Genomic DNA, 23,718 nt, shown 5'->3' with positions numbered 1-23,718 from the left:
ATGGACGTCACAGTTCAATTCCTGGTTTAGGGCACATGCCCAGGTTGTGTGAGCTTGATCCCCAGTGTGGGGCGTGCAGGAGGCAGACAATCAATAATTCTCTCTCTGAGTGATATTGTAATGATTTCAACAATGAAAAATTATTAAAAATAAATAATAATTCTCTCTCATCATAGATGTTTCTATCTCTCTCTTTCTCTCCCTTCCTCTCTGAAATCAATTAAAAATATTTAAGAAAGTAAAAAAGAAAAGGTGGGTAATTGTTCAAACACTACAGAGACTGCAATACTGAAGACACTTATCAAGAACAAAAAGATACTTGAGGTTCTGGGGAAGAAATAGAAAATTATTTAAACTTGGAACTTACACACACTCTGCCCCCAAAGAATTTTGACAGAAATTAGAATTTCTGCCACAGGTGACTGTTATTTATTTTCTCGTACAAAAAGCAAGTTTATAAGGTCTGGTTGTTTAAATTCCTGAACCTCAACAAGAGATATTAAGACATTGAGAAAAATTAAAAAACATGGTCCAAACATAAAAATATCTATGGCCGAAAACCGGTTTGGCTCAGTGGATAGAGCGTCGGTCTGTGGACTGAAAGGTCCCAGGTTCGATTCCGGTCAAGGGCATGTACATTGGTTGCGGGCACATCCCCGGTGGAGGGTGTGCAGGAGCCAGCTGGTCGATGTTTCTCTCTCATTGATGTTTCTAGCTCTCTATCCCTCTCCCTTCCTCTCTGTGGAAAATCAATAAAATACATTAAAATAAATAAATAAATAAATAAATAAATAAATAAAAATATCTATGAAGGAACCAAACATAAAAGGGAAGCTAAAAAAAAAAAATGCACCAATATAAAAATATAGCCCTAGCTGGTTTGGCTCAGTGGATAGAGCATCAGCCTGCGGACTGAAGGGTCCCGGGTTCGATTCCAGCCAAGGGCACATGCCTGGGTTGCAGGCTCAATCCCCAGTAGGGGATGTGCAGGAGGCAGCCGGTCAATGATTCTCTCTCATCATTGATGTTTCTATCTCTCTCTCCCTCTCCCTTCCTCTCCGAAATCAATAAAGAAATATATATATTTTTAAAAATATAAAAATAAAAATAAATAAAAATATAACAGAATTATCAAGGATATGACCAAGCTGAAAAATAAAAAAACTTGCATAGTACACTGAAGATTTTGATATCGAGGGAAACCCACATGGGACACTAACAAATCGACCACTTTGCACACCAAGTGGAGTGACATAAATACAGAATAGTGAAAAGGGGTGACAACATATAAAAAATTAAGAGTTGACATGGGGAGCAATGTCAGAAAAATGTAGGTTAGAGAGATCACCCAGGACTCTCACCCTACAACTTGAACAAGTTATCTACACTAGTGATAATAATGTGCCAATGTAGCTTCCTATATATAATCAATGTACCACTGACAGAAAACATAGAGAAGGGGCAGGATATGCAGGGAGCATGTGAAACTGTCATTAACTCTACACCATTTTGCTGTGCATCTAAAAGTGGTCATTATTTTGTTTTGAAAATATATTTTTAATGATTCCAGAGATGAAAGGTTAGAAACATCAATGATGAGAGAGAATCGTCTATTGGCTGCCTCCTGTATGCCCCACACTGAGGATCTAGCACACAACACTGTATGTGCCCCGACCAGGAATCAAATTGTAACCTCCTGATTCATAAGGTCGACACTCAACCACAGGGGCCTGGCTAAAAGTGCTCTTTGAAAAACTCCATTACAGACTTTCTTTGAAGTATCTGATCTCAGGTCCAGGAAGCTTTCTTATTGTTTTTTGCTGTTGTTGTTGTTGTTATCCTTACCCAGGGATGTTTTTCCATTGATTTTCTTTTATTTTGTTGGTTAATATTCACCAAGGATATTTTTGCACTGATTTTTATTTTTACATATTTTTAAATATAATTTTATTGATTTCAGAGAGGAAGGCAGAGGGATAGAAACATCAATGATTACAGTGGTCATTGATGAGCTGCCTCCTATACTCCCCACTCGGGATCAATCCCACAACCTGGGCATATGCCCAGACCGGGAATCGAACCATGATCTTCTGGTTCCTGGGCTTACACTCAACCACTGAGTCAGGCCAGCTAGGCTTCACTGATTTTTAAAGAAAGTGGAAGGGAGGGGGAGAGACACAGAGAGCAAAACATAGAAGTGAGAGAGATACATCGATTTTGCCTCTGGCTTGCACCCTGACCAGAGCCATGGATCCAGCCTGCATCCCAGGTATGTGTTCTTAACCGGAATTGGACCGAGATGCTTCAGTCTGCTGGATGATTTTCTATCTATTGAGCCAGTCGGGCTCCATTAATTTTTAAAGAGAGTGGGATGGAGGGAGGGAGGGGGAAGAGTGAGAGAGAAAGAAACATTGATTATTAGCCCCCCCACAAACGCTCCAATGGGATCAGGGATTGAACCCAGGATGCTTTGGTGCTCGGGCGGATATCCTACCCACTAAATCACATCAGCCAGCATTTTCCTATCATTTTTTCATGCATGTATGATAAATAAAACATTTGTAACCGCCCTGACTGGTTTGGCTCAGTAGATAGAGCATCGGCCTTCGGACTGAAGGGTCCCAGGTTCGATTCCAGTCAAGGGCATGTACCTTGGTTGCGGGCACATCCCCAGTAGGAGGTGAGCAGGAGGCAGCTGATGGATGTTTTTCTCTCATCGATGTTTCTAACTCTCTATCCCTCTCCCTTCCTCTCTGTAAAAAGTCAATAAAATATATTAAAAAACAAAAACAGAGAAATACAGAGAAGATGGCGGCGGAGGTGAACGGCTGATCTGCTGACTCGCATGGCAGTTTTGGAAAAACAACTAAAAGATGGACTGGTGAGCGCGGCGACTCCTGCTCGCGTATCCCCAGACCGGGCGGCGGCTCCTCTCAGCCAGCACCGCAGCCGGGGCCATGAGCTCGTGGGCGCCGCGGCAGCTGCTGTGGCGGCGACCGCGGACTCGGCGCAGCGGCTCTCGGTGAAGGAAGAGACCATCTTTCTGCGAGACGGGCCCACCCGCGTCACCGACCTGGCCCAGCTCCCCACTGAGATCCTCGGGGCCCCGGAGACCGCCAACACCGACTTAGAGGATTCTTAAGACTTCCTGTCTTACACTCAAGTCCTCTAGCCATTTTGAGAGAGGAGAACTAAGAAGGCAGCGAAGTCAAACAAAGGAACTTCGCGCACAGCAATTTCAAAGTTAAACAAAGGAACTTCGCCGCGCACAGAGCGTCTGCCACCCAGAACCACAGGAGAGCTGGCTGAATGGTGGATTTACAGCTAAGAGAGAAGAGGAAAGAGCGAACTCTGGAGAAGCTGAGGTGCGGAGGCGCGTGGGTCGGGGGAAGGGACTTGTGGCTTTTGTTCCAACCCTAGGGGAGATTAGCTCCCCAGACGCCTGCGGGAAGAGGCTGGACTCTCGGCCTTCCTGTCGGAGAGTGGGAGTGACTTCCTTGTGGAGGTGCGCCCAGCAATCAGTGTTTGCTGCGCTGGAGTGCGGAATGAGGGGGCTTGGAAACGTGGAAAACAGAAAAAGCAGACTTGCAGCCAGTGCGGTTCGCCTCGCCATGGCCTGGTGGCGCCCTGAGGCCCCGCCCCGCCCTGAGACCCGCCCCGCCCTGGGACCCGCCCCGCTCGTTTTGCAGACCCGCCCCGCACGTCTTGCAGGCACACCTGGGCTCCAAGCAACGGCTTTTGCATGTGGGTGGCCTGCCCTATGGCAGCTTGACCAGATAAACTGCGGTTCTAGTCGGACTGCTCTAGGGACGCTCAGACAGGAGGAGGAAACTGCAGTTTTTGCCGTAAGTCCTGCTGAGTGGTCTCAGGTAGTAGCTGACCTACACACCATTGGAGACCCAGAAACGAGGGCATCTAGTGGTCGGTGTGAGATGACACCAGATTTCAACCACTCGCATAAAGGACACATTCCAGAGGCAGAATCAATGAGCGCCAAAGCCTTGCTGCACCAAGACCCGGCCCATAAATCTGTCTCCTACACAGCAACTCTTCCTTTATAGACACAGAGGATCTGCACGGCCAATTGGCCTGGAGGACAATTCCTCCCAGCGACACCAACAATAATCAAGACTTAACTATACAAAGGAAGACCAAGATGGAGGCATAGGGCGGAAGCCTGATTGCTGCCCACCACAACAATTTTGAGTCTACGACGGGAGAGCGGAGCAGACACCATCCAGAACCACCGGAGGGCTGACTGAGCAGACGCTCTACAACTAGAATAAAAGAGAGGGGTACTCGGGATGATGCTGATGCCGGCGACCCAAAGATCACACTTTAAGAACTACGGCTCAGATGACACAGTGGCGGCCTGGAACGTGCTCGGCGCAGTTCCCCCAGCGGTCTCCGGCTGAGGGGAAGGCCCCACTCGCTGCCGAGCACGGACAGACGAGCCCCTGGGAGTCATGGGGTGGGAGACTCCGCGCTTGCTGACCTCCGAGTCCTTCAAGAATCTCAACGCCCCGGAAGCGGCCAGGTGCGCACGCTCGGTGACTGGCCACCGCTGCAGACCCAAGGGCCGACGCAGCCACCCCGGACCAGCCCGCTGCCGCGCACCGGGCACACCGGAGCTTCGCCGAGCCCGCCGCCCAACAAGTTCTGCGGCGGCTGCCCTGGAGCTCTGAGAAAATGGCCGAAGGAATTACTGAGATGGAATTGACCAACAGGAAATGGGATCAAGAAGACGAAACCCCGCTGGGTCCTGGATCCGGGTGAAGCCGCGTGCCCCTGGGTCTGGGTGAGGCTGGGAACTGGGTCAGGGTGAGGCTGGGCCCCGGGTCCGGGTGAGGCCACGTGCCCCTGGGTCCGGGCGAGGCCATGCGCCCCTGGGTCCGGGTGAGGCTGAATCCTGGGTCTGGGCGAGGCCGTGCGCCCCTGGGTCCGGGTGAGGCTGAATCCTGGGTCTGGGCGAGGCCGTGCGCCCCTGGATCCGGGTGAGCCCTGGGCCCCGGGTCCGGGCGAGGCCGCGGGCCCCTGGAGCCGGGTGAGCCCTGGGCCCCGGGTCCGGGCGAGGCCGCGGGCCCCTGGAGCCGGGTGAGCCCTGGGCCCCGGGTCCGGGCGAGGCCGCGGGCCCCTGGAGCCGGGTGAGCCCTGGGCCCCGGGTCCGGGCGAGGCCGCGGGCCCCTGGAGCCGGGTGAGCCCTGGGCCCCGGGTCCGGGCGAGGCCGCGGGCCCCTGGAGCCGGGTGAGCCCTGGGCCCCGGGTCCGGGCGAGGCCGCGGGCCCCTGGAGCCGGGTGAGCCCTGGGCCCCGGGTCCGGGCGAGGCCGCGGGCCCCTGGAGCCGGGTGAGCCCTGGGCCCCGGGTCCGGGCGAGCCCTGGGCCCCGGGTACAGGTGAGGCCGTGGGCCCCTGGATCCGGGTGAAGCCGTGCCCCTGGGTCCAGCCGAGACCAAACCAGAGGGAGTCGGACCTGCATTACCACCATTTGTCCACCATCCAGAGCTGAGGGGTCAGTGCCGACATGTACTCATAGGGAACCGGTGGACATTGATATTGGGTCTCAAAAGAACTGTTGGTCCAGAAAGAAACTCACTACAGACTGATTCATTTGCCTGTCAGCATAACTATTATTGCTCGTCGCACATTCAATTCTTATAAGTATATCTATAGTGACACATGATTTCGCTCATCTAGGGGAAATGATGAACAACATAGACTGATGAACAAGAACAGAACCAGAAACAAGGAGGCATCGATCGGACTATCGGGCCTCAGAGGGAGGATAGGGGAGGGTGGGGGGAGGGGGGAGAGATCAACCAAAGGTCTTGTGTGCATGCATATGAGCCTAACCAATGCTTAAGTTCAACAGAGGGTTGGGGCATCCAAGGGGAGGGGTGTGGGATGGGAATGGGGGGGATGAGGACAAATATGTGACACCTTAATCAATAAAGAAATTAAAAAAAAAAAAAAAAACATTTGTAACCTACATAAAAAAACACACACAACAACACAAGATTTCACTTCAGAAGAATAAGGATGACCAGGATCAAAGAAACAAAGTATAGTGGGGTGGGGTTGGCTGGGGAGAGGTCAATGGGGGGAAAAATAGAGACATATAGAATACTATATGTAATACTTTAATCAATAAAAAATTTAAAAAAAGAAACAAAGTATATCAAGTGTTTTATAAACTGTTGAGAAAATGGACCCTATACTTGGTTGAATGAAATATTATTAATTGATGCCAACAGTATGAAAAACACAGGAGCATTTGTCAAAAAATTACACAGAATAATCCCATGATGCAGCCATCCCGTTTCTAGGTATTTATCAAAAAAACATTTGCAGGAGAAACTACAAAAGACATTTGCACATCTGTGTCCATTACAATGTTATTCACGAAAGCCTGAGATAGGTGGAAACAACCCAAAGGTCCATGCATAGTTGAATGAAGAGAGTGTACTATATACGTACAATGGGAGACTATTCTGCATGAAACAGAAGTAGAGATAATCAACTGATAAACAGAGAGAAATCTTGAGGACATTTTTTTTAAGTGAAGCGCACAAGTGACAGAGAGACAGAAACTGTAGGGTTTCTGTTAGGTGAGTAATCTAATGTCCCTCACCTCAAAAACAAACAAAAAAAGTTATGGGCCTTGCTTTTAAAACAAATGAGGAAGTAGTTTTTTAATGCATATTGAGACATTTCTGCAAGAAGGACGTTTTGAGAGATCAAATGCACAAGGTGAGTATACTGAACACAACTGGGCTGTACAGTTACAGATGGTATAAAGATGGTAGATTTTTAATCACGTTGTTGTTTTTAAAAACCTTCATTAATTTTTATAGAAATAAAGGGAGAGAGAGCAAGAAACATCAATGTGAAAGAGAAGCATTGATCCTCTGCCTCCTACATCCACAGTAACCACAACTGAGCCCGCATCTAGGTACGTGCCCCGAACAGGAAATGAACTGGTGACCTTTCAGTGTACAAGAGGACGATATAACCAAATGAACCACACAGGCCAGCTCTAGTCACGTTTTTTACCAAAATTGAAAATAAAAAACAACATCTAAAGAAACAGAATTATATAACTTTTCAAAACCTACCTTCAGTGGTAACAAGTTTTTATCTCACATAAAAAGAAAATAAATTTATCCATAAGAACAAATATTAAATATATGTCCGTAACTACACAGGACAAAGAAACCATTCTCCAAAGCCTGAGCAGAGGAAGAAACAAGGTGAGTCATGAACAAAGCCAGGGTAGGGATACAGACAAACATGCACATGACTTTAATGGAGATAGACATATGGCTGACTCATACTTGAATGTCCTATCATGCACTTCCCTCAGATATAAACAAAAACCACAAAGGCCATGAACTAAATGTGGGGAACTATCACAACAAAGGAAACACTCAAAAACCTGTGTGCACTGGGACTGTGTGAGACTGCGAGATGCTGGAGTCACAGGATTTCCTCCTTTTTAAAAAATGTTTATTTTATTATTTTTTAATATATTTTAATTGATTTTAGAGAAGAAGGGAAAGGGGGAGAGAGAGATAGAAACATCAATGATGAGAGAGAATCATTGATAGGCTACTTTCTGCACGCCCCTCACTGTGGAATCCAGCCTGCAACCCGGGCAAGTGCCCTTGACCGGAATCAATATGGGGACCTTTCAGTCCACTGCCTGACACTCTATCAATTGAACCAAATTGGCTAGGGCAGGATTTCCTCTTAAAGAGCCTGCACATGGACTTCTCTTGGACTCACTCACCCTGAGCTCTAGCACCAGGGCATCAGCTGCACAGACAGGGAGAAACTGAGCTGTCTGTCTGTCATCAGAGCCAGAGCTGGAAGGGCAGCTTTCTGTCAGAGAAAAGTGCTGAGAGCACATTGTTCATTTCTGAGACCTCCCCACAAAGCCAGCGAGCGCCCACCATGTGCGTCTCCATCAGCCTGGTTAACACTGTAGCTTTGACCTACTGACTACTGGAGAACTTCTCACCCAACTTGGGGGCCCGCCCCAGCTGTTTTGCTGTTTAGTGGCTTTTCCATAAAAATGGCCTCTTTTCCTCATGCTTCAGACTTTCCCCAAATCCCTCAAAGCAGCACTTGGCTTTCATGTGCCCCGTATGTCACTCTTAAGTGGCTTGAGGCTTGGCTTTGGTGGCAACTAGTTTTGGATGACAGCTGGACCTCTCCTGGGCAACTCCAAGCTAAACACAAGCAGCAGCCATTGCCCAGCTGGTGTGGCTCAGTGGTGGAGCACTGACCGATGAACCAAGAGGTCGCTGGTCCAATTCCCAGTCAGGGCACGTGCCTGGACTGCACGTTCCATGCACAGTAGGGGGTGTGCAGGAGGCAGCTGATCAATGATTTTTCTATCTCTCTTTCTCCCTTCCTCTCTGTCTAAAATCAATAAAAACATAGTTAAAAAGAAAAAAGAAATATAAATTTTCAGGTCGCTCTATAGCTGGTATCAAGTGGCCCCAGGAAGACACAGGTGGTAACTATCCTTGGCCCACACCTCCTGAAGGCCCCAGAGCCAGTCCATTCGTTAGACAGCTTCATACCCCCCTGGATTACAACCAGACAACCTCCAGGGGAGACACACTCACGGGGCAACTGGTGGACACAAGCACCACATCAGCAAGTTCAGTTACAGAGGCTTGGCCCCAGCACTGCTGCTTGTCTTCTCAAGTTGCAGGAGGTCCTCACAGTCAATCTGCCTGGGGGTCGATCCCTTCAGTAATGTGCCAACAGCAATCAAGGCTCAACAACAGCAGGACAGAAAACACAACCCACACACAGCACAGGCCTGGAGCACCCAGCTGGAGTGACTCGGAGGGCGCACACTGGGCCCTAGAGAACGCCTACTTGAGCCACGCTCCCACGTCCAGCCGATGGCGCAGCTCTACCTAATACACAGAGACAAACACAAAGATGCAGCCAAGCCGGAAGACAAAAAAACGGGTCCGAAAAGCAAGAAAAGGAGAAATCTCCAGAAGAAATGGAGGCAAGCAAACTACCAGACACAGAGTTCAAAGCAATGGTTATAATGATGCTCAAGAAACATCATGAAAACTTTAATAGCATAAAAAAGAACACGGAAACCATTAAACATATGTGTCAGAAATGAAGGATCCACTAACTTAAATACATTTATTTTATTTTTAAAAAATATATATTTTATTGATTTTTTACAGAGAGGAAGGGAGAGGGATAGAGAGCCAGTAACATCGATGAGAGAGAGACATCGACCAGCTGCCTCCTGCACACCTCCCACCGGGGATGTGCCCGCAACCAATGCACAGGCCCTTGACCGGAATCAAACCCGGGACCTCCCAGTCCGCAGATCGATGCTCTATCCACTGAGCCAAGCTGGTTTCGGCAATTTAAATACATTTAAGTATTTCAGGGAATCTAAAGGAGCGTAGATGAATGCCCAAATCCGTTTGTCTCAGGGGATAGAGTATCTACCCGAGGAATGAATGATCTTGGGTTCAATTCCGGTCAAGGGCATGTACCTCCCTTGCAGGCTTGAACCCCGGCCCTGGTCAGCTCATATGGGAGGCAACCAATTGATGTGTCTCTCTCACATGAGTGTTTCTCTTTCTGTCTCCCCGCTACCCTTGCACTCCCTCTAAAAATCAATGGAACAATATCCTTGGGTAAGGATTAACAAAAAATAAAAATAAACAAATAAAGTAGAATAGATGACACAGAGAATCAAATCAGAGATTTGGAATATAAGGAAGCATGTAAACATCAAATCAGAACATCAAAAAGATAAAAGAATAATTTAAAAAATGAGGCAAGGGTCTGCGTCCACTGCCACATATTCCCCCTCACCCCGGTTCCCTGTTCCAGCCCAGGGGCCAGCTGGCCGGCGGGGAGGGACCGGGATCTGGACTTGCAGGCTGGGGGCAGCTCCTGTGTTGAGTGCCTGCCCCCTGGTGGTCAGTGCGTGTCATAGAGACTGGTTGTTCTGGTTCAAAGGTAGCTTAGAGTTTTATATGTATAGATGTAACGTAAGTTTTGATAGAGATTCTCCTATTTCCAATCCAGTTTGTCCACTGGCAAGAAGACATGGTAGAATATTTGATAATTCTAGAAAACTATTTTCCAAAATACTGTTTACTGACAGAAACCTAATTAGTCTAGACAACAAGTAAAATTTTCAAAACACTGAGTTCCTGATTCACATATATAACAAAGCCTTTCTTTTCTAAACCACAAAACCCCCATTTGTTCCCTAAGAGCAAGAATCACAAAGTCTACCCTAGAAAGCAGAAGCCCATAGAGATGTTCAAATAATAAAGGAAACAAAACCCATGGGTGGAGGAGGAACTCGCGAAGGAAGTCATCCTCACCCAGGGAGGCCAGGTTGCTGTAGTTCTCCAACATCACATCCAGGTACAAGTTCCGCTGAGCTGGGTCCAGGCATTCCCACTCCTCCTGAGAGAAATCTATGGCCACATCCCTGAAGGTCAACGGTCCCTGAAAGAAAAGACACATTTACGAAGCCACCAGAAGAATTCATAATGTCACACAACATGAAAACAGTGTTAGGAGATAAGAAAAATATGAAGGAAAACAAAACAAAAAAGAAAACCGTGTTAGGAGAAGAGGTTTTGACCAAGGGGAATATCCTGAAACCCCCAATAAGATCACTTTGCCCAGTAACACTCTCTGATATGTTTTCTAACACTAACAAATCAGGATGACACGTGTCGCAAAATTCAAGGTTCAGATTTTACTTTTCAGGAAAATAAACTTTAACATTAGGGCATCCACACGGGCATATGGGTTTCCGCGGGCTGTGTTTGCATCGTTCAGGGTCCGTGGTGTGTATGTCTCAGCTGGAGACGTCCTGCTGAGTTGGAAGCATAGTTACTGCCTGAAGCTAACACAGTCAACCACGACTGCACGTTCCTAAAAATACAGACTCTGGTCCAGGTTCTGAGATAGGGCCTGTGTTTCCACATGTGTAACAAGCTCACTTTTGGCTTCTGATGCCAAGGTTTCTGGACAATTTGTCATACTTCTGAATACACAGCAAAGAAAACACAGGAAAAAATTCATACATAACTTTTTTTTTCCATTCTGAGTATTTATTTTTACGGGAAAAAAATTTTAAATAACCATTGACAATCAATATTATAGTAATTTCAGATGTATAGCATAGTGGTTAGACTATTTATATAACTTACAAGGTGATCCCCCTGACAGTCTGAGTATTTTATTTATTTATTCATTTATTTATTTATTTTTGTTTACATTTCTTTCATACATAACTTTTAAGTGGAAGTATTTTTCAATGAAATTTACAGTTCTCATGGAACAGAACACATAGGAACCACAATACTATTTGAAATTTTACTATGAGTATCCTTAGAACAAGATTACCATATTTTCTGGCGTATAAGACGACTTTTTAACCCAGGAAAATCTTCTATACGCCCAGTAGTCTTATACGCCAGAAAATACGGTATTCTGCCTTTGATAGGAGAATATTTTGTGAAACATATAATTAAAGCTACTAGTAAACCTTCAATTTTATTCCAAACTCGATCTACAATTTAAAAACCAACACAGGTCGCCCTGGCTGGTTTGGCTCAGTGGATGGAGCGTCAGCCTGCGGACTGAAGGGTCCCAGGTTCGATTCCGGTCAAGGGCATGTACCTTGGTTGCGGGCACATCCCCAGTAGGGGGTGTGCAGGAGGCAGCTGATCAATGTTTCTCTCTCATCTATGTTTCTAAATCTCTATCCCTCTCCCTTCCTCTCTGTGAAAAATCAATAAAATATATTAAATAAATAAATAAAAATAAAATAAAATAAAAACCAACACAGGTCAATACCCATAAAGAAAACTTATAAATATTCACAACAGTTTCTGTAACTGAGAAGAATAAAGACAGGTTAAACATGCAAGAAAATATAGCTCAAACAATGTTAATAATGTAGAGACAGACACAATGATGAGAACTTACCTACAATATAAAATGAATAGAAAAAAGAATTGTCCTGTCAATGAAATCAAGGTTATTATGGGATTCCATAAATTTCATGAACCTCCTTTAAATGATACCCTTTGATTATTATAAACACAACTACTAGAGGCCGGTGCATCAAATCCAGCACTGGGAGGGGGGCTGTCCCTCAATCTGGCCTCAGACCTCTGGCAGTCCAGGAGCCCGCCGGGGGATGTCTGATTGATGGCTTAGGCCTGCTCCCCAGGGAGTGGGCCTAAGCCATCAATTGGACATCCTTAGTGCTGCTGCAGAGGGAGGAAAGGCTCCCGCCACAGTCATGGCACTTGCTAGCCACGAGCCAGGCTCTCTGACCACCAGGGGAGCATTCTTGCATTGATTTGTCTGCCGCCTAGTGGTCAGTGCATGTCATAGCGACCAGTCATTCTGCTGTTCTGTCGATTTGCATATTAGCCTTTTATTATATAAGATAAGGAGATGAACTCACATAATGATAGAAAATATGTTGGACTTATTGTTTCTTAGTCGCTAATCTATTTGGAAATTTTGGAGTGTCATTAGTGGAGAGCTACTATCATAGAAATTTACCTGAATTGGAGATACTTGTAAACTTTCTAGAAAACATAAAAAGTGATTATGTTGAGTATGTCCATGAATGAGTGTAGAATATAATGAAAATTTACAGCAAGAAGGCCTCATGGTTGAAGCTCCCATGTCAAAAGAAAGTGATCTGTAGGAAATAAAAGTAAGGCTTTTATTTTTCAAAGCAAATAGAAGCTAAGACGAAGAAGGGGGATTCTGGATGGTCTGTGCACATCTCTCAATAAATTCTACGATTAGGGGAGCAGTTCAGCCAAAGGAATATCAGGTGAACTGGAACAATGGATACCAAGTGACTGAGGCACAGGAAAGGACACATCATAGCAAAAATCTATAATAATAAAAGCATAATATCCTAATTAGACTGGACAGCTGAACATCCTTTCGGACATCCTTCTGGACAAAGCCACAGCGGCTACGAGGGCTGAGGGCAGGCAGCTGCGGTGGCCAGCAGCAGTGGTGGGTGATGGGGGTGGCGCCTTCCTACAGAGGGAGGCCAGACTGCAGCTTAGGCCGACTTCCCAGTGGGGAGAGGGCCTAAGCCAGTGGTCGGCAAACTGCGGCTCGCAAGCCACATGCGGATCTTTGGCCCTCTGAGTCTTCAGCAAAGGCCACCTTATGAGTACCCTAATTACGTTATAATAACAATGTACCTACCTATATAGTTTAAGTTTAAAAAATTTGGCTCTCTTGCCGAAACCGGTTTGGCTCAGTGGATAGAGCGTCGGCCTGCAGACTCAAGGGTCCCAGGTTCGATTCCAGTCAAGGGCATGTACCTTGGTTGCGGGCACATCCCCAGTAGGGGGTGTGCAAGAGGCAGCTGATAGATGTTTCTCTCTCATTGATGTTTCTAACTCTCTATCCCTCTCTCTTCCTCTCTGTAAAAAATCAAATATATTAAAAAAAAATTTGGCTCTCAAAAGAAATTTCAATCATTGTACTGTTGATAGTGGGCTCTGTTGACTAATGAGTTTGCCAACCACTGGCCTACGCCATCAGTAGGACATCCCCTGAGGGCTCCCAGACTGTGAGAGAGGACAGGCTGGGCTGAGGAATACCACCCCCATGCACAAATTTTTGTGTACCGGGCCTCTAGTACATAAATAAGCAAGTCATTATGTGAACATGGTCAGAAATAAACATTAATTTTTTGCAAGTGTCTATCCACGTGTATCTCTCATGTTCTGTAAGCTAAAGGTACATTAGCAAGTCGTTCTTACTAATCTAGTGAGCAAGTCTCTTCTATTTACTCTTCTTTTCAGAACTCGCTGAGCTATTCTGAGCAGTAAGATGTGCATTTTCTTACCCCTATTCTAGAGCTGATGCTGCAGCCACCTGAACCTAAAAGCTGCATCTCCCTTCTTCACCGATACCCAGGCCTCCGGCCCCATCCCAGTAGGGATGTTAGACATGGCTGCCTTCCAAGGTTGATCTGTCATAGAGGGATGTTTTCAATATTTGAAAGTCATCAATTAAAGGTGGGAAATCTTCTTGACCTGGTGAAGCCTGCATAACATGAATGCAGAGAAGGCTCTGGGCCAAAGGACAAACCTATATAAACTGCTGATTTTCACTATCACAAGAAAAACAGTAATTAAATAAGTAAAGGAAAGAACATGAATAGCACCAACATGAGAAGTGGCAGGTTCTAAATCCACAGATGCCAGAGGGAAAGGAAGCACAGCCTGTGACCCAGGACACATCCTTTACCTGAGAAGCAGCCATGTGGTCCTGGTCCTAATGGGGTCTGGGTTGTCTTCTCAGGTGACAATATGTTGAGGAGTCACAGAATGTGCCTTCAAAGACGTCAGCACAGCGTCTCATCAGCTCACCTCACACATACAGTCAGAAGGACCTGAAAATGCAGAAAAGGCCACCCCCTCCTGACCTTGCTCACAGGAGAGAGTCAGGAACAATGAGCTCCCACATGGAGACCACACTGTGAGTTGTTGAGTGTATGTCTTCATGTGTCTCTCCTCCCAAGGACATCCACAAACTCCTACAGAAAGGAGAACATGAGCTGCTGTCCTGACCCCCCAAACCAAACAGAGCACCCCCTTATCTCCCCTGAACCCTGCTCCCCAATCGCACAAAGGCATCCGGCAAGCCTCCTGCTAATCCTGTCCTCACCTTCCAATCACCTGGGACACCTTAGTAACCAATGATGCCCCACCAGACCAGCTGTCTAACTATGGAGAAAGTGCACCTGAGGGCATTTTTAAAAATATATATTTTATTGATTTTTTACAGAGAGGAAGGGAGAGGGATAGAGAGCTAGAAACATCCATGAGAGAGAAACATAGACCAGCTGCCTCCTGCACACCCCCTACCAGGGATGTGCCTGCAACCAATGTACATGCCCTTGACCGGAATCAAACCTGGGACTCTTGAGTCCGCAGGCCAATGCTCTATCCACTGAGCCAAACTGGTTTCAGCCCGGGGGGGGGGGGGGGGTGAGGGTGGGGGCCGGTTCTTGATTAAAACTTTGGTCTATATTGTAATCGCTTTTGGTTTTTTAATAAAAGGAAAGTCACTTCTTAGATCATCGTTGAATTTGCATCCTCTTTTCTTACTCATTATGTTAAAAATCTAAAAAAATAATTTTAAATTATATTATAAATTATTATATACATATTACTTAAAAACACAGTAAGGTACATAATTACATGAACATATTTTATTGTTAGTTTATAAATTAAATTAAATTGATTGTTACAAAGTAACAATTATTTTAATCCTATATTTCTTTCTAAATAATAACAATACTAACTTGTATTATTTTTCCTCTGAATTTGCCGTAACGTAAGTCGTGTCACTTTCAAGGCCGGCGCTAGACTTTTTGCCGCCACTACAAAATATAAATAATACGAGTACTGTCTGCTAAATTCAAGGAAATTTATGTATGTATGAAATAAATAAATTACTTACCTAAATTATCTGAATAGCTGATTTGTAATGACATCACTTGTTTAACTAGCTTACTAGCACACAGTACGATGTGTATCATCTGAGAGACAGTTACAAAATGTTTTCCTCGTTGCCAATCCCAAAAAATGCCATTGGTCATTAAGTCCAAACAATGGTGGTCGAATTCTAACAACTGATCAACAATGCGAACTTTGATAAGCAGTTCTCGATAATCAGTTCTCAACAATTGTTATTATTGAAGTTTAACATTATAAAATTAACAAAAATAATATAAAACTCATATACTGGCTAAATAGCCACATGGCCGCCGAAAACCGTATATTCCCTTCCCGTTCTCCCGCCGTTCCCTAGCTTCTCGTGCATTCTTTCCAAAAATCGGGACTTTTTTAAAACGCCGTGGGACGCAGGACAAATTGTAAAAGAGCGGGATGTCTGGTCACATTAGTCCATGGATCTGTCTCTGTCTCCCTGTTCCCTTTCTCTCCTCTGTGGTCCTTTCCTGTGTCCCCCCCTCCCCTGCTCTTTCCCCCCTTTTCTCTGTCTGTCCCTACACCTGGACCATGAACCTCCTGAAACCTATTTCCCTTCCGGTGCTCTTTCCCCTGGTCTCTGATCGCTCCATCTCCACACACGTCCGCGTCTGTCCCTCCCCACGCCCGTGTCCCCGCTGCTGCCCGGTACAGGCTGTCCTGCTCCCCACAGCTGGGGACTCCGCGCTGCTCCCCTCTGCTCCCTCCTCCCTAAGCCCCCCTTTCCGTCCCTGCACTCGCTCCCCAACTCTTCTCCTCTGAACCAGTGTCTCCGTCTGACCTTCCTCCTGTGCGGCCCCCACTTCTGCTCACCAGGACCCTCTCCCTCTCAGCTCCCCTCCTCTCTCTGGGCTCCCCTCCCCCTATTTCCCCACTTCCCTCCTCCTCAGGCTGCTTTCCCGAGTTCCCCCCTCACTCCCACCATCGCCGTCCAGTCCTCCCACACCCCTATGGGCCCTCTGTGGACCCCTCACCGCCCTTCCTCCTCCCACGTGTCTGTCTCTCTCCCTCCCCCTCCTGACCCCCCAGCCCGGGTCCCCGCCCCCCGCAGTCCCCGCCCCCACAAAGCCCTCCCTGCGGGCAGGTCACCTCTTCTGGGGACACCGCGTTCTTCCCCCTGAGCCCCTCCCCATGGACACTGTGCGCCCCGGGCACTCAGACCCCTTATTAATGGGGGGGCCTAGGAAGGCGGGGTGCAGACCCCCAGGCCGGGAGCCATCCGGGCTCTGTGGGCGGAAAGCGCCGGGCGGGGGAGGGGCGCAAAGGGCGGGAACCCCCTGACCCAGACTTCCAGCCCCGCGGGGGGACCGGCGGCCCCGGGGATGGTTTTCGGCAGGAAAACCACGCGGCAGGCGGGGCCCACAGCCACAGGCGGAGAGACCGCGGGCCGGGCCTCAGTTTCCCCCAAAGGAACGCGGCGCCTCCACTGCGCAGCCGCCCGGGACCGGACTCACCGCTGTGAGGGGCTCCGGGGCGGGGACCTCACCACGGACTTCAGCGCCCGCAGCGCCCTCAGCCTTCCCTGCGGGGAGGGGACGGAGAGCAGCGGCTTTAAAGCACAGACACCTCCTCAGGGAACCGCCACCTTCCCCTCCACAGCCGCTTCCGCGTCTGCCAGGAACTGCGCATGCGCCTCCCCGCGGGATGGGCGGGGCCAGCGCCTGAGCTGAGCGGCTCCGCGGTGGGGGCGGGGCCTGTGCGGGGACAGAGGGAGGGAGGGCGGGGCAGGAGCGAGGGGGCAGCCCTGGGTCCCTCACCTCCTCCCACAGGGACAGCCCTTCCTGGGGGAGTTCCCCCGTCATTGTTGGGGTTTGGCTGGTGACGCGGCTGTGACAGGATTCACCAGGGAGAGAAGAGACAGGAGCAGAGAGAGGGCGGGTATTTTACTTCTTTAAAGGGAGGAAAGGGCCAGGTGCCCTCTGATGGCACAAGGCTCCCCAGATGGAGGGGCTGGTCTTTTATTGGGGTGCTAGCGAGTAAATGGCAGCTGTGGCAAAGCATGAAGAGGGGAGGAGGCATCTGGAATTCACACAGAAGTTTCCAGATCCCAGAGGCGGTGCTGAGAGCTACTGGCGGGCCTGCCCTTCAGCTGCACATGTCCCAGGAGGTGTCTTTCCAGGATCTTCACAGCCGGTAACACATTCTCACAGGGAAGTTACAGAGAATTCAAAAGGCGGGCAGACTGGGTTTGAAACCAGAAACTTTCTGCCTCTGACTTGCCTGGATCCTTAAACCCTCAGTGAGGGGGGGGGAGGGGAAGGGCAGCCTGCTCTCTCAGCCCCTCCCTGTCCCCCCATCTGAATGGAGAGGCAGCTTGAGTTAGGGAAGCAGGTGGATGGGGTGTCAGAGACAGACCCAGATATCCATTCATGGTTAGGCACATGAAGAGATAAGGTTCCATTCAACACAGTGGGAAACAGATTTTAATTTATTTATTTTTCAAGGGATAAAAATGTTCTGGTTGTAAGTTGTGGTCTTTGAAGCCTTTGTGTTCTAAGAGTGTATTTTGAAATTAATGTTATTTATTTAGGAGTCCCTGTAACTAAATAATGTTAACAAACTTGCAAGTTCAGAGATAGAACTGAGGTTCAATGAAGGTTTTAAATGACATAATGGATGCAAAGTAGGTGGACCTGAGGATATAAAGCAAATAGTGGTGGACATGAAGGCGGAGATTGATCTTTCCCCCTGGGATCTTTGTATGAAATGTCGAAGTTCTACAACTAGAAGGAAAGTTAATGGGCCATTGATGATAATGTAGAATGTCTTTTTATAGTTTTCTTTCTATTTGGGAACCAATACAATGTAAAAATCAACACAGCTTAAAAGTTATAATAATTATCAGTTGACTCAGTACCGCAAATTTTTTATTTTTACTATGTTGCAGTATTTTCATGAGCATAGTTATTCTCTACAGTTTTATAAATCTTTATTTAGGTTAAAAATATGGCCCTCGCTGGTTTGGATCAGCGGATAGAGTGTCTGCCTGCCAACTGGATGGTCCTGGGTTCGATTCCAGTCAAGGGCATGTACCTTGGTTGCAGGTTCCCTATCCTGGTCAGAGTTCCTGCAGGGGGCAAGCAATCCATGTGTCTCTCCCACATCATGTTTTTTTCTCAATCTCTGCCTCCCTTCCATTCTCTCTATAAAATCAATGGAAAATTTCCTCAGGTGAGGATTAACTAAACATAAAGAAAGAAAGATATGACCTGTTTAGAAACGTGTAATTTAGAGTAAGTCAGCCTAGAGGATTATGTTTAACCTATATAAATAAATAACTGCTTTAGAGCAATAAAATATCTCCCCTCAGTATTGCCATCCGAAAACACCGCATATAATAAGCAAACACATAAAGACAATCCATTCTACAAAGACGCTGAAAGACTTACACACTGAAAATGACACAACAATGCTAAAGAAAGCACATACAAATAAACTGAAAGGCATTCCTTAATATGTCCGAGTGTCTACACAATAGATTCCGTATCAAAATTTCAAGGCAAGTTTGGCTGTAATTTATAAAATAACACCTCTACAATTCATATGGAATAAGGAAACAAGATTCTGGAGAGCCAGAACACTTCAATATAGGAACGTTGGAAGACTCACTTTTTTAGACTGAAAAACATTTTACAAAGAAAGAGTAATCCAGTCAGAATTTCCACAGTAAACAGAATAATGAATATTAGCTTGTATATTTCCATTTTAAAATTATTTTGGGTATAAATGGTTCTAGTAAACATATAAAAGCCAAGTTTACTGTTTGCTTGTGTTCAAATAAGGAAATTAACATCCTTACCACACGTCTCTGCATGAGGCAGTAACATGGAACCCAGCCACAGGCTTTGGTGAGGTGATCACATTGAGGAGTGTCTATTCACACATGGACTAGAGCCTGCAAGTAGGCTCTGGACTATCAGCCAGGTTGGTCAGTAAGGATTGCTTAGGAGCCCCATCTGGATGGATGCCCTGGAATCTCTACACAAACCAGGAAATAAGAGACTACATGTGCAGTGATGTATTAATATGCAAAAATGCACAGGAAGCTATGGTGGAAAAAAATACACTGATAGGAGAAACACCCTTTGCCTCATTTTATAAGTGCATTTGAGATTCCAGAATACAATTAGGGTGTTTCTGACTCAAAACTATTACTAACTGGTAACAAACTGGCAAGTTCAGAGATAGAACTGAGGTTCAATGAGGGTTTTAAATGACATAATTAATGTTGAAATATATCATGAATGTGATTTTTGAACAATAAGTATTTGTTGTTCACTGCACGCCCTTCTCACAAAAACCTTGGTTTGAGCTGGGGACTCTCATTGGGAAGGTGACTGAAATACAAATGATTATAATTCAGTGAAAACAAAGAAGCCACGTGTGAGCTAAATGTAAGAACGCTTAGATAAAAACATAGGGTTAAATCTTCATGGCCTCGGATTTTACAGTAAAGTTTGAGATATGACACCAAGACAAAAACTGAGAAAGTTTAAATAAATTACTCATCATCAAAATGTATGCTCTGTGAATTCAAGGACTCTATCACATCAGGGAAAATACAGCCTATAAGATGGGAAAAAGATTTCAAGTCACACATCTTGAAGCATCTTGTATCCCTATTTCCCCAAGTCCTACAAATCACCAACCAAAATACAAAGATCCCAGGGGGAAAGCTCAATCTCCGCCTTCAAGAACACCACTATTTGCTTTATATCCTCAGGTCCACCTACTTTGCATCCATATATGTTTACAAGGGTTTTATCTTGTTGGTAAGTTGATCCCTTTATGATTAGGAATTATCCCTCTTTATGATTAGGAATTATCCCTGTACGTGCAGCCTCTCACAACCACACAAAAACTACAACTAAAAGACAAAACGTCTATCACCCAGAACCACAGGAAAGGAGGCTGAGTAGAAGTTCTACAACTAGAAGGAAAGAGAAAAGAGCATTGAGACTGGGTAGGACGTGCCCAAGCACGAAAAAGCTGAGGTATGGAGGTGCGCGAATCAGGCTGGCATCTGGCGACTGGGTGTGTTGTTTTTTTCAACCCCAAGGGAGACACATGCTCCCAATTACTCTGAACTCCAGTTTCTGGCAAACCTCTGGGGACCCAGACTCCTACTAGGAGAAGCAGGACTGCCTGTTATCAGGTCGGAAAGTGAGGGTGGCTTTCTTACAAAGATACGCGCAGGAATAATTATTTACTTCACTGGGGCGCGGGACACAGGGATGTGGAAACGCGGGGACTTGGAAACGCGGAGAAGCAGAGACTGCTGACTGGAATCCATCGCTGTTTGTCATGCCCTAGTGATTCCCTGAGACCCCGCCCTGCCCAATTTACAAAGCCATCCAAACTGTGCGCAGCGGCTTTTGCATGTAAATGGTCTGCCCTATCGCAGCTTAACCTAACAAACTGCAGCCCTGGTCAGACAGCTCCAAAACTTCCAAACCCCAAGCAAAGAGAAATCTGCAGATCTCGTTGTACCTCCTGCAGGGTGGCCTCAGACAGTAGCTCACCTGCACCCCATTGGAGATCCAGAAGCCAGTGTACCTAGGTCAGTGTGAGACGACACCAGATTTCAACTCCTCACATCCATAAGTGACACACTCAAGAGGCAGAGTCTAAGCGTGCCAAAGCCCCACTGAAACAAGTCCTGCCCCATAAGGGTGTCTTCAGCACAGCAGTTCTTCCATTATAGACACAGCGGATCCTCACAGCCAATTGGCCTGGAGGTCAATTCCTCCCAGTGTACCAACAGCAATCAAGGCTTAACTACAAGACTGTGCACACAAACCACAAAGTGGTGCACCAATAGTGTCCACCTCAAGTGATTGGGGAGGTGAACCACTGGGCCCTATAGGTCACCTATCACAGAAAACCACTCCATCGACACAGGGAAGTAGCCAAAATGTAGAGATTAAGAAACAGGTCACGAATTAAAGAAATGGAGGAAAGCAAACTACTGGATATAGAGTTCAAAACCACAGTTAAAAGGTTACTCAAGAATCTTCTAAAAACCTCTGAGGAACTTAGTGAGACCTTTAAGAATCTTAATGAGAATGCCAAAAAAAAAAAAAAGGAAAAGGACCAGTCAGAAATTAAGCATACACTGTCTAAAATAAAGAATATACAGAAATTCAACAGACCAAAGGACCCCAAGAATCAAACCAAATATCTGAAATATGAGGAAACAAAAAACACCCAACTAGAAAAACAAAAGGAAAAAAGAATAAAAAAATATGAAGATAGTGTAAGCAGCCTCTAGGACAATTTTAAGTGTACCAACATCCGAATTATGGGGGTGCCAGGAGAAGAGAGAGAGCAAAATATTGAAAACCTATTAGAAGAAATAAGGACAGAAAACTTACCCTACCTGGTGAAAGAAATAGACTGACAAGTCTAGGAAGCGCAGAGAACCCCAAACAAGAGGAATCCAAAGAGGACCACACCAAGACAAATCATAATTAAAATGCCAAGGGCAAAAGACAAAGAGAGAATCTTGAAAGCAGCAAGAGAAAAACAGTTAGTTACCTACAAGGGAGTACCTATACGACTGTCAGCTGATTTATCATACAGAAACTATGCAGGCCAGAGGGAGTGGCAAGAAATATTCAAAGTGATGAACAGCAAGAACCTACAACCAAGATTATTCTACCCAGCAAAGCTATAATTTAGAATTGAAGGTCAGATAAAGAGCTTCACAGACAAGAAAAAGCTAAAGAAGTTCATCACCACAAAACCAGGATTATATGAAATGCTGAAGGGTATTCTTTAACAAGAGGAAGAACAAAAAGGTAAAGATAAAAATTATGAACAACAAAATGACAACAAATACATACCTATCAACTATTGAATCTAAAAATCAAGTGAATAAAAAATCTGATGAACAGAATAAACTGGTGAATATAATAGAATCCGTGGTATAGAAAGGGAGTGGACTGACAGTTCTCGGGGGCAGGGGGTGTGAGGGGTGCAGGAAGCGATTGGATAAAAATCTTACACCTATGGCCCTAGCCGGTTTGGCTCAGTGGATAGAGCGTCGGCCTGCGGACTGAAGGGTCCCAGGTTCGATTCCGGTCAAGGGCATGTACCTTGGTTGCGGGCAGATCCCCAGTGGGGAGTGTGCAGGAGGCAGCTGATCGATGTTTCTCTCTCATCGATGTTTCTAACTCTCTATCACTCTCCCTTCCTCTCTGTAAAAAAATCAATAAAATGTATTAAAAAAAAATCTTACACCTATGGATGAAAACAGTGTTGGGGGATAAGGGCATGGTGGGGGGAAATCAGGTGGAGGGGATCTATGGGGGAAAAAGAGAGGAACATCTGTAATAACCTGAACAATAAAGAATTATTTTAATAAATAAATAAAATAATAAAACCTGCCTAGATGGCATGGCTCAGTGGTTGAGCATAGCACTATGAACCAGGAGGTCAGAGTTCCATTCCTGTTCAGGGCACATGCCCTGGTTGAGGGCTCCATCCCCAGTGTGAGGTATGCATAAGGAGATCCATGATTCTCTCTCATCATTGATATTTCTATCTCTGTCCCCCACTCCCTTTCTGTATCAAATCAATAAAAATATATATTAAAAAGTGAGAAATAAACTGATATAACATGGGTTAATTCCATCCCAATAAAGAAGTAAACAGCATGACAATGAGAAACTATTAAGAATTGCAATGAAAATCAGGACAAGAATAATCATTCCAGCCCTGACTGGTTTGGCTCATTGGATAGAGCATCAGCCTGCAGATTGAAAGATGCCAGGTTCGATTCCAGTCAACAGCATGTACCTTGGTTTCGGGCACATCCCCAGTGGGCGGTGTGCAGGAGGCAGCTGATCGATGTTTCTCTCTCATCGATGTTTCTAACTCTCTATCTCTCTTCCTTCCTCTCTAAAAAAAAAAAATCAATAAAATATATTAAAAAAAAAAGAATAATCATTCCAATTACAAGTACACAAATGCCAATTTGTGGTATTCCAAAACTTCATATTCATATTAAAAACTATAGATGGCAGCATGAGTAGCCCACCATCTTCATGAAAATAAAGAACAATATTCGCTAAATTCTGATGCCAGTCATTGCATTAGTCAATTCCAATATACTCAGTGGAAGCTACAAGGGCTTGAAAGGCTGATGTGGGGCA

At 45.9% G+C, this 23,718-nt stretch overlaps 1 protein-coding gene across 3 annotated transcripts in view; it reads right to left on the bottom strand.

Moving 5' to 3' along the window:
• Nucleotides 1–23,718, bottom strand: part of LOC307092389 (uncharacterized protein) — a 114,859-nt gene that overhangs the window by 46,678 nt on the left and 44,463 nt on the right. The window contains exons 1-3 of one of the 3 annotated variants that reach the window (XM_079759690.1): nt 17,017–17,163; nt 14,316–14,604; nt 10,385–10,511 (exon numbers count right to left, since the gene is read on the bottom strand). In XM_079759690.1, coding sequence (XP_079615816.1) covers nt 10,385–10,511; nt 14,316–14,330 — 142 coding nt within the window. In that variant the 5' untranslated portion in view covers nt 14,331–14,604; nt 17,017–17,163. Of the gene's footprint in view, nt 1–10,384; nt 10,512–14,315; nt 14,622–17,016; nt 17,164–23,718 lie in introns of those variants that run through there. The other 2 variants (XM_079759691.1, XM_079759688.1) reach the window with 2 other exon arrangements.

The sequence above is a fragment of the Cnephaeus nilssonii genome (genome assembly GCF_951640355.1).
Source record: "Cnephaeus nilssonii genome assembly, chromosome: 20".
Lineage (NCBI taxonomy): Eukaryota > Metazoa > Chordata > Mammalia > Chiroptera > Vespertilionidae > Cnephaeus > Cnephaeus nilssonii.
The sequence above is the reverse complement of the archived record's forward strand: the minus strand, read 5'-3'. Positions and strand labels throughout refer to the sequence as shown.